We start from the raw sequence: 11,969 nt of genomic DNA, 5'->3' as shown, positions 1-11,969 counted from the left end.
GTAACAGTCGGCCAGAGACTGTGCGTATGCGCAACAGACACACTACGCCTTGCACAATGTGCTGCGGTATGTATCGTCTTTGCAGCAGGAAATGCAAATGAAGCAAGCCCACCTCTTGCTATTTATTGGTGGAAAAAATAAGGGGTGTGACCGGATATGCAAATAGAACCCGGCTTGTTGAGGCCAGAGGAAGACACGCCAAAGGAACGGGGGGAAAAAAAGCAACCGGCATTTTTCGGAAATGGCGGAGAAGGAAGAGGCGTGGCTGAAACTGAAAAGTTGTAGGGGGAGGCGGGGCCAACAAGGAGCTGGTGGGCGTTGTTAGAATGACAATAAGACGGCACAAGCGCTGCTGATTGGACAAAACTAAGGCTATGGGCGGAGATATGCAAACGAAGCGATGGTGTCTCTTAACCGACGGTCCCTCCTCCACCTCATTACCTAGCTCCGCCCCGCGGTTTAAAAGTCGCAGCGCTTGCGCAGTGAAAGGAAATAGGGACTTAGTCTGTTACACAACTGACTGTGCTGTACTGAAGGAGCAGAATTCTCCCTTCGGCCTCAGACCTTGCTACTCGGGCAGGCTTTTCGTTAGGCCTCCTTGTCTCCCCTCCCCACATCTCCTGTTATAGGCATGAGTGGGGATCAACTGCACAACGACTCTCAGGTAAGAGGACTCCAACCTCTGTGGGCGGGGGGGGGGGGGGGGGGAGTCTATGGACACGAAAGGCCTGCAGTCTCCTTTCAGAAACCTGGGGGGAGGGACACCCTTATTCTCCACAACTCACAACTTCCTCAGAAATCTGCCTCAGTTTCCTGAAAGTCTGGATCCCATCATGTTCGGCACTATAGGGAACAATTTGCCCCTATTTTTTCCCTAAGAGATTGGGGGTGGGTGGGGGTGATTTGAGCTCTGAGAGACCCCCATTGCTTTCCTGTCTTCCCGAAACAAAATGATACTCTCATTACCAAACCCCTAAACCTCCCCCCCCCCGCGGTGGGTTTCCTTTCTACCCTAAGACGCTCACCCCTTGCCCTCTCCCTTGGGCTCCTTTCAGATGGTCCATTACACTTACGGACACCCTTAACATTGCCTCCCCTTAAATGTGGTGGGGATGTCTTCGCAGCCCTTTCAGCAAAGAGGGGGCCCGCTGGGGGGGGGAGAGGAATCTGCCTCCCCCTTTCCCTTTCTGCCGATTCCCTCCCTCTTAGAGGACAAGTAGGGAACATGAAGGGGGGGGGGTTGGGGTGCCGGGGCCTCTGGGAATATATAGACACCCACGAGGAAGAAGGCAATTAGAATAAGGAGGCGAAACTTGCGGGGGATGGGGCGCGGGGGGGGTAGATTTGGGTCCCGATCCTTTGATTTAAAGGTGTCTTGATTGGTTTCTGCCTACGCTTTGGACTGTGGTTTCCGGGGAGGGGGGGGGGGGGGTTTAGGTAGTTATGCTGTTCTCTCTTAATCTTACGATTGATATAACATTGGCTATATCCAGAAGTTAGCAGCTCGTAGCAACATGTATACAGATCCAGATTTCCGAGCGAATGGTGAGTCTCGTTTCCCACCCTCTAAATTAGGTTGGGAGGGTAGGAGGCTTTTCTCCCCCCCCCCCCTTCCCCTTGTATTGCTGGGGATGGTAAAGGACAGACATGGCGTCCCAGAGACTAAGTCCCGTCTCCTCGCTTACCGGCCCCATTGTTCCCATCGAGCTTCCTAATGCTCCGCAATCTTAGGGTCCTCAACCCATCTGACCGAATTTCTCGGTAGAGAGGACAGTGGAGACCCCGGATTCGGCCTTCTCTGTTTTTTGGGGGTCCCTTTTGGGCCCCGATTCCCCCCTGGAAAGTCGCCTTGTCGACGGTCGGGACTTAGTCTCTGCGCCATTTTCTTTTTCTCTCTCTTCCCTGTGTGTCTCTCTTTCTCCTTCTCCTCCTCCCTTGAGCTGCCCACAAGGAGCCTCCTGCAGCGAAAACATGCGAAATAATCACCACCCCTCTTCGAGATGTCCTTTCCGAAAGGGGAAAGACAAAATCTCTAGTTTTTTTTAAAAAGCTTGACTTCGTCGCTTAGCTGCCTTTTATTCCTGCCTCGTACCCTTTTCTCCTCCCCCAGCGCTGTTTCTTTCAATCAATCCCCCCCCCCAGGTGGTTACAACATGTTGCTCTTTAACACATTCTGCATCCCTGTGAAGAATCGTGGGCATATTAAGACCTGTATGCAGAAACTTTAGTTTACTGGGTGGGGTTTTTATCCTTATGTTAAAAAAATAAAATAAAACATTGTGGACAGCTCAGCAAAGTGATGATAGGTGCTGTTCTGGAAGTTTCATAGTTGATTTTTTTTGGGTGGGCAGGGGGGAGTCAGATTGCAACAGCAATATGGGATTAATATCTTGGAAGTGTGTTTTTCAGATCTGTTGAGTGTGTGTGTGGGGGGGTCAGCTCTGCCATGTAAGCCTTTGTCATTTCTTCAAGGGGAGTTTTCCCAGCCCTTTGAAGGGAGGAAATAGGGTCTGGGGGAAGGGGAGAGAGAGACTTAACTGTCAAAATTGCTTCCTCCACTTTTTTTTTTTTTTGGAAAGAGGGATTTCACTGTAGCTCTCAAGACCTGGAGATTTTATGAGACTGCCTGCCTGCCTGCCTGGCTGCCTTGCTTTCACCAACATTGCAGCACTCTGCCATTTGCATGCTGACTTGACAGCGGATTTGATGTAGTTTGGATATCTGTGTCTGTTATAGTAGCATGTTAGTATCCTTTCTCTGTTTAAAGGGTTTTTATAAAGTTTTTGAGGAATTAAAAAAATCTTAAAGCTTCCTCATCCCAACAATGAAGTTCATAGAATGCATATGTTGAAGACAATGTATTAAGGGGAAAGCCATCTACTAACTGATATATACGTACGAAATATTTTTAACTCTAGGGAAAAAGACCCATCCATCTACTTAAAATGTGCACTGGGCAGCTCTTTCCCAGGACCATGGTTGCCCAGGTACTTACTGTTCAGTTGTTAGACATACAACTGGTACTTAAAGCTTGGTTTGGGGGATCTGGAGATATTTACTGTAGTCCTGTTAAAAGGCATTTCAAGCACAAATATAAATATTCTGCTAAGTAAAATAGGAGCCTTTCTTTGAAATGATGCTCTTTGTTGTCCCCTGTTGCTAGCCCCATTTTTCCTTTAGCTGTCCTGAAATGTCATTATAATAGAACCCCAGGCTGTTTAATGTTTGACTTGTTCAAAGAATAAGCAGTACTGGTAGTCATGTCCTTTTTGACCTTGCCACCAAAGCTGAACTTGCTTTCCTGTCTTTGAAGGTTCTTTGTCTTCCACTATACCAAAGTGCCTTTGACTTCTGAGTCAGAGACTATGGCAGGCTGAAGTTAGTGTCTTAAATATCTGCTTCTGTTCCAGGCAAAGCAGTGGGGGAGAAAGAATTAATCCCATATAAATTATCTTGCATACACAAAATCAGTGGGCACTGTATTTTTGCTATGGAGTTGCCTCTCCCCCCTGCCCCCTGTGTCTTCCTTTCTCAAGTCGTCAACCCGTCAGTTTTTTAAAAGGTGAACAGAATATTTAAACATAAAAGTAGCGAGCTGCTGGACTTTATTCAGTCACGTTCATTTAAGAGCACTGATAAAAATTACAGCTTTTGTTCCTTATTAGTTATTGAGTATGTAATGACAAAATCTATAGGCATTTGATGAGGGCAGCACATTTTAGGCAATATAATAGCAGCGCTACTTTGTTCTGTTTTAGATCACAGAAGCTATGGAAAGTATAGCTAGAAATTCTGAAGTCAGTGGGGGCACCCAATGAACATTCCTGATTTATTGCATGGCATTGTGGCCTCTGAATAGGTCTAAACTCGTACATTAATGTGGTTTGGGAAACAAAGTAATGTTGAAGATGCTGTCAAGCATAAGCTTGGCCTGTCACGGACCATTAAGTATCAATACCTTTCCTAACCAGATTGTCTTGGCCAGCTTAACTAGATAGTTGGATAGAATGTAACTGTGCGATATTTCTATTTGGCTACTACTTTTTGTTTTTGAGAGAGAGAGAGAGAGTATTTTATTCTCTTCATGCTCTTATTAATTTTCTATATATATGCTTTTGGTGGCTATCTGCTTAGAAGTTTGATTCAGGTGCGTAGCCATGTTGGTCTGAAGCAGCAGAACAAAATTTGAGTCCAGTGACACCTTTAACAAAGTTTTATTCAAGGTATAAGCACACTTCTTCAGATACATTGAAATGGAAGTTACCAGAAGGGTAAGTAGAGTACACGTGCCCATCAATCATCAATTTTGATATAGTTATTTCCTTCACTATGATTTCCCCCAGAATTAAACCCAAACAAATGGTAACCATATAAACTAAGCTTGTTATTCCTGTTTGGTCCTCGAATCTACTAAACATCTTCATTATGCTGTATGCTAATTTGCTGCTCACCTTCTACCTATATGTCTGGACTGGTAACTTCTGTTTCAGTGCATCTGAAGAAGTATGCATGCACCCTTGAATAAAACTTTGTTGGTCTTAAAGGTGCCACTGGAGTCGAACTTGGTTCTACCCTGTACTATGGTTACTGCTTAACTTGGCTAATTTTTAGAACCACTGAAAATATTCAGAATACATGGGAAGCCCTCATTTCAGAATTCAGGTTGCTTGTTTATATGCTCTCCCATATCAGACGTTTTTCCATCAGTAGAAAGCAGGAATAGCAAAGTTACTCTGTGTTTCTCTCTGTGATCTTAGCTTGCTTTGTAAAAGGGTACATTTGAACATGCAGTTTCCCCTGTTGTCATCATCCTGTAATGGTACAGTCTCGAGGAGGACTGTGACCCTGTATTTTTTCTGAATTCTAGAATCTGGGTGAGGATATGGAGAAATTATTATCCCAAAATATTGGGAATATGTGGGTGCATAACCAGCAATTTCATACTGCTTTAACTGCTTTTATGACAATATATTTAGTTGTTTCCTTTAAAATTTATAGTCACAATATGCAGTTCTTTAAAATGCTGAACTTAAAAAAAATATCCTAGATCTTTCAGTTTATGGCAGGCAATCCCAGAAATTGCTCTGTCTCCTAGATTGCTTAGAGTGTTGAGCTCATATAATGCTGTTCTGGTATTGAAATAATCACGTGGCCTGTATCTGAAAACAAGTGACCCTTGGATTTATGAGGAGGTGCATGCGTAATATTTATTCCAACAGTTCAATGGATATAATTTTCTCCTAATGAATTAGTATGTCAAGCCAAGGAAAACCATGTGTACAACATTGCATCTAATTCAAAGTCTTGAAATCTGTTTCAGCAGGGTGCATTTTCCTCCCCTGACAACAGTGTGTCTGCTAGAATCCATCTTATCCTTCAGTTCCTGCATTGTTTGCAAATCATGGCTGTTTTCTCATTTTTCAAGGAAAGATGATTTTCAGTTATGATGTGAAGCAGCTAAGAGGCAGCACCACTGGCACCTTACAATACCTTTTTGTGTCATGTGCCAGCCTCATTTTGTCTTTCTTTGGTGCTAAGAACATTGTTGAGTTCACTGGAAGGCCTCCATAACATTCACAAGTAACATAAGTCTTTGTGAATTTCTGCTTTGATTCATTGATATTAAAACAACAGGGGAAAATATTGGTAGAAATCAATGGATACGCATTCTGTATATTTAGGCTTTAACATATCATTTAAACTCTTTGGCTTTTTGGAAGCTCTGTTTCTCACTGATTGTTTACAGCTAATCCAAAGCATGTGTACTGAAGTAAGTCCGATTGGGTTCAGTTGAATCTAGTCCCTAGAATGTGTGTTTAGGATTGCACCTAATGACATTCTTAATGTAAATGATATTGGACCCAAAAATGACAAAATAGACTTTTTGTTGCATGAAATGTACATATTAAAATGATTGAGCTGTTCATCTGTTAACAGTAATTAAATAGAAAGGGGAAAACTTAACTACTAAAAGATTGCTTGGATCATTTTAATCAATTAGACTCCATAGCCTATGGTTGTGGTAGGAAATGCTTCTGGCCTTGCCAGGAAATGAATGATTTGAGGAAAATGTCACTCGGCTTTTGCTTTCCTATATCAGCCCATGAGGAAACCTTTTCCTTTCTTGAAAGGCTTTTGAATGGCAGGTATGGTAAACTGAAAACAAACTCCACAGTGGTGAAATGCACTTCTGGTCTCTTCCCTCCAGGGGCAGTCCCCTTCTTTTTTCCTCTGAATTTGTAGCTGCATTAGCATGTGACCTCTGGGAAGCTGCTTAAGTTCTTTACTTCAGTTTTTTGAGTCTCAGTTGTGCTTGAGGTACATCCACAGCTCTAAGTTTGTGAAAGTATTGAAGATTATTCATAGGAATTGCTGTGATCACAGGCTTTTTTCATGGCTGAATTAAGTTATTTAATCATAGTGTTAGCTAGTGAGGTAGTCTTGAGTCCACATGATTTTCCATTTAAAAAGACAAAGGGTACTTTTTAAAAAAGGGGCTGAGGAGTCTACATTGTCACCTTGTTACAGCTTACTTCATATGGATACACTTTTCTCTTTAGCTTGCAGCATTTCAAGGGTATGTATGTTGTCCAGGGATCCTTTCATTTTCTGGAGTAAATATCAGTGTTCCGTTACATATCAAAAGAAAATCTAACCTCAGTCCTTCCAGTTTCAGCAGCCGCTTACCAGAATACCATGAATTACAAATTGCTGCATTTTCAGAATACTGACACTTTAAAAAAAAAAAAGCGAAACTACGCAGATGTCAAAGCAGCGGCTTATGCAGATGCAAGCATCAGTTTTGAACTTGTATCTCAGAATTTTTTCTTTTTTAAAAAAGGAGGCTAAAGAAAATGACACTGTCAATCAGATGTACTGGCTTGCAGTGGCATTACTGCAGTGGTTCAAGCTACTACCCTGCAGTAGAATAGAGCAGCTTTATAAGGAGTTTGGTACTCTGTGCTGCAAACAAAGACATTTTTAAATGAACTGGGAACACTCCATTGTGCCACAGAGTCATGTTTTCGGGATCTACTGTGTAAAGCTAGTACCTTCAAGGATTGCATATGAGCTGAGAACTGTTGTGGATTTGTCTTAATTGATATACCAGCAAATGTTGGGACAATTTTAAAAGTAATCTTGGGTACCTCTTAGGAGGCTATGAGAAATTTCTTCTCAGTCAATATTGTGGCTGGTTTACACTAAGGGAAACAATAGCATTGAAAGTTGGTCTTTGCTTCTTTTCATAGCAAAAAGAAGCCATAGTCAGACATTGGATAAAATGAATGTGATCACTAAGGTTACACCACTTCAACTGTGGGACTTGTTGAGGATAGGCTGTGGTTCAGAGGTAGAGTGCATGCTTTGTATGAAAGGTCTCCAGTTCAGTCTCTGGCATCACCAGGGAATGGATCTTTGATATCAGGCACTGGGAAAGACATTTCTGTGCCTGATACTCGGGAGAGTCTCCTAGCCAAAGTAGATAATACTGAACAAGATAGATCTTGGTATGAGCCCCCCTTTTATATTCAGTATGTTTATATTTTCCCACTTGTTGCATACTACACAGGCATCCACGGATTTGCTCTCTCTAGCCCCCCCCCCAGCAAGCAGACAAGCCCCTCCCCCAGCTTCAGAGGAGAGAATTTTTTCCTGCTCTTCACAGTTCAGGTGATATCAGATATGAACTGCCCTCTTAGCACAGGCCTCATTGAGTGGCAGTGTTCGTAGCAAGCCCGAGGTCAGATAAAAATGAATGACTCCACTTACAACAGCAATAGTACCCTAGTCATTTATCACACATACACACAACTTGAATTCCTATTAGGAAAATCTTAAAATATAGTGTATTTGGCACAGTAGCAGTTGTATAAAAGCCCTAATATGCCTATTTGTCATAACTGTCAAAATCAAGACCATTCTTAAATACTTCTACAGGGCAAATTTAGAAATAAGTAACATTTGTGTAATATTTGTATGTCCATACAGATATATGCAGCAAGTATATGCCCTGCTTTGGTGAAATTATTTGAGCATTTCTCCACCTTCTTCAATACCAGAACTGTGAAGGGCTTGAGTTTAAGGATTTAAGCTCGTCTCTCTGTTCACCTCATGAATCTCAGAAGTGCAATAATGAGCACATGAAGAACTATACAGACTGTGGCCCTGAGCCTTGCTTATTCCACGAGTAAGATTTCCTTCTGTAAATGTGAAATCAGCATTCTACAGTGTATGGTGATTTGGGGGGTGGAGTCTGAGGTTTGGGAAGGGGAGGGACCTCAGCAGGGTTTAATACTATAAAGCCCACTCTCCAAAGCATTCATTACTAGAGATGTGAAGGCCCGGGGAAAAAATGATTATGGAACATTTTATTTTAACATGATTAATAAAATATTTTAAGACAAGGTGTTCAAATATTTTCCAAATCATTTCGAAAAATATATGTATGGCATCAGATTAATCTGATTTCTGTGCACTGAGGACAAGCAAGTCCTAGGTTACAAACTGAACTCTCCAATGGATAATGATAGATACAGCACAGTAGCTGCAGAAGCAGAGACTGAAACGGATACTGATAATTACAGCTCAGAAAATGATTCTGATTAAATTTCATGCCCATTCATTGAAACTTAGTCCCACACTCCCTTCTATACACTTCCCCCCTCTTCAGTTCTTTTTATGAGAATGTTTTTTTTTAATTATTTAATACTGTGGAGAGGAAGTATGAATAATTGTTACTTCTGGATTTTTAAAAATTGTTTTGTGGAGGTTTTTTGTCTGTTCCACATAAACTAGTAAACAGTTCAGGAGATTGTTGCTCCATTTCTTAAAATTACAAATAAATATTATTTTAAAAAGTAAATTCTGTTTGTAATAACTGTTTGGATACACTATATGTTTAATATGCTAGTTGTGATTTCATGCCAAGTAAAATTGTCCATAGTCATATTTTATGTTTCTAAAGTAACAGAATGACTTTCAATCTGGAAAAGAAAAAAGAAGCGCTAATGTAGCATTTTTTTCAATTTTTCCAAAAATTTCAGCTTCCCCCCGGAAAAAACGGGGAAAAACTGGGGTTTCTTCCGAGCTTCAAAATTTCTGGAAATTTTACATCTCTAGGGATGATTGGAGAAGTCCTGGTTAATTACTGTAAATGTATTGGCATCTCAGTCACTCTTCTGCTTGTTTTGATGAGAGAATTTGCTTAACCTAAGAGAGAGGTTATTTTGTATCTCTAAAAGGGAAGTCTTACTGTACCCCAGCAAAGATCTTGCTGATTGTGATGGGCAAAATAATTTGTAAAATTACTATTATTTAAACTAGCATTTAGAAATACTTGTAATCTTAAACTGTAAAGCTGCTGAGTTAGGTTTCGTAGGGTACCCCACTGTCTGTCATGAGAACTGAAACAGTTAAGTATATGGCTTCATCCATTTTTCACTCCAATCTTTATAGTACTGCTATGCATAATAATTCAATATTGAGCCCATGACACTTTAAATAGATTCCATTTGACAGGAAGAGCAACATAACATTTATAAAACAGTGTTTTCTCCTAATGTAATGATCAGTCCTGATATTTAGCAATATTATAATAGAAATGATGCCTGTCCCACTAGATATATGCAGTACTCTAGAAAAGGCCTCTCTTTTGACTTAAATGGTTTGTATCCCCACCAGCTTTCTGTTGGTGAAAGCAGATTGTGGCCATCTTCCAGCAGCCCCTCTTGGCCCCAATAAATCTGCACCAGGAATCAGGAAACTCCTGGGGTCAAAAAGCCATGTGGGATGAAAGGATGCGATGAGGAGGGAAGTGAACCAAGATTGCCCCGCCTCTCTCTTGTGACTGTGACACACTTGTAGGATCCAGAACAATATGTGTTGTTCTGCCTTACATTTGCACATAATTTTAACTGAATGGTAAGATGTGAGCATCTATGTCTTTATGAAGGGATGTTTTCCCTGTCAGGCTGATTCTGATGTCTGAGAACCCAGTGGGTTTGATATTTTTTTAAATTGTATTTGAAGTGTGTGTTCCTTTTGTAAGTTGCTTTGAGCCACAGCATAGGAGAAAAATAGGGTAATTTTTTAAAAACACCCTTAATTTGGTTTCAATTGTATCTCCATTAAAGCTGGAGGCAGACTCTTAATCTCTGTGCACTTGAAAGTTCCAAGGACTGGTTGGTATTATCTTTGGTGGGTGTATCCCAATTTGTACGGTATGAATTTACCAGTCCCTAGAACTTCTGAGTGTTGTGAGATCAGTAGTCTGCCTCAGGCTTCTAACGTAGAACATAGTGCCTGAATCAGGAGATACTGACATGGATCCAGTGGAGTCTTTTCTCTGATTGTAGAATTTCTGTCTGTGGACTGTAACTTTCTTATCTACCACCACCCCTTTTCCACTGCAGCCTGAATTGCAGCCCTGGCACAGCAGAAGCAAGGAAGTTGTGTTCTGTGGGTAGAAATCCATTTGCAGAGAATCCAAGAGACCAGATTCCTCTATCTTTCTCTTTCTCCTTCCCTTTAACTGACTTTCAGCATGCCACTTGTAGTACATTTAGTCCTCGGGCAGGTTCCCCACCTCCTTTTGCTAAATTTACAAAGATATATTTGTTTGCCTACATGGGGAATATATAAAAATCCCTCCCTTGGTTTTGGGTGACTTGATTTTGCTAGTTTCATGATTGGCAGTCTACCAATATTATGGACTGGCTTATAAAAACTTCACAAGCATAACATGCTTCTGGGTCAGTGTAACTCTCTGCAGCTTGTGATGTTTTATTTTGTCCTCTTGTATATGTATATGCTTCAAACCTCATGGTATCAACAGATTCATAATGCATGTCTGTAATGGGTCAAATTGACTAGGCAAAAAGAGAATCACACATAGGAAGGGGCCTGTAATCTGTAACCCTAAGTACTATTCCACACATTATACAACGATAGACCAATTTTTGCTACCATGAATATGCTGCAGCCTACCTTTGACAAGTATACTTGTAAGATGCATGCCATTTCACACTTTAATTTTTTTGTGTACTTCTAAAATATCTTGGTGTACATCCAGATAATTGAATGGACTCTGACTAAAGCTAGTGTACTTCTAAAATATCTTGGTGTACATCCAAGATATTGGATATTCGTCTTGACTCTGACTAAAGCTAGATCTTTTGCAGATTACAGTCGTCCCCCTTCCAATTTGAATTCACTAGAGGAATAAATGGATATGAGTTCATACTTTTTTTGGTTAAAGGTTGCCACTAATTCCTGGTGCTCAGAAATGAAAGAGCAAATGTAAGGGTAGGAAGGTGGATCAGAGGGGGCAGCTAGTGGCCTTTCTGGAACTTCTGAAGGCTTTATCACAAACATTCATTGAAAATACTTTCTGTCTCATAATGTACCTCAGATAAAGGCCAAGTTATTTTGTTCTAGAGAATGTATACAGTGGCTATCAGCTTTTCTTTTAAACTCTTTGGGGAAACTTGTGTTTCAGAGCATGGGCCTGATGGTGTGTTTCCTTTGGCTGAGAGGCTGTGTAGCATATTTTTTTAGACCGATGGACCCAAGAAACCTGGATTCAAATCCCTACTCTTCTGTGAAAGTCACTGGGTGATCTCAGCTCAGCCCACCTCCCAGCATTGTTCTGCTCTCATTTTGGTTACTAATTAAAGAATAAAGATAATTTTTTTTGGTAGCTCATTTTGGCTATGTCAATTTTTTGAGGACAAGATTCATTTTTGTTTCAAGGGGATGGATGATGCAGAAAATAAAGCCAGCCATTTTTCTTTAAATAGCAGCCCCATAAGAAAGAAGTAGTTTGTGGTGCTTTACTGAAGTGGGTGTCTTTTTTTTTAATGATCATGATGACGAATGCTTGCTAAGGATACAAAGCTGTTAAAATTGTTTGCCAGCGATCTGCTGTGTTGCGCAGATTTGAGTGACTAGATAACTAAATATAGACCTGT

At 41.0% G+C, this 11,969-nt stretch overlaps 1 protein-coding gene across 1 annotated transcript in view; it reads left to right on the top strand.

Moving 5' to 3' along the window:
- Positions 1-631: 631 nt before the first annotated feature.
- The window catches only part of TOP1 (topoisomerase (DNA) I), a 106,941-nt gene continuing 95,603 nt past the window's right edge, over positions 632-11,969 (top strand). The window contains exons 1-2 of the mRNA XM_015410350.1: positions 632-664; positions 1,494-1,545. Coding sequence (XP_015265836.1) covers positions 632-664; positions 1,494-1,545 — 85 coding nt within the window. The remainder of the gene's footprint in view (positions 665-1,493; positions 1,546-11,969) is intronic.

This window comes from Gekko japonicus, unplaced genomic scaffold (assembly GCF_001447785.1).
Source record: "Gekko japonicus isolate JY-2015 unplaced genomic scaffold, Gekko_japonicus_V1.1 scaffold200, whole genome shotgun sequence".
NCBI lineage: Eukaryota > Metazoa > Chordata > Lepidosauria > Squamata > Gekkonidae > Gekko > Gekko japonicus.
The sequence above is the reverse complement of the archived record's forward strand: the minus strand, read 5'-3'. Positions and strand labels throughout refer to the sequence as shown.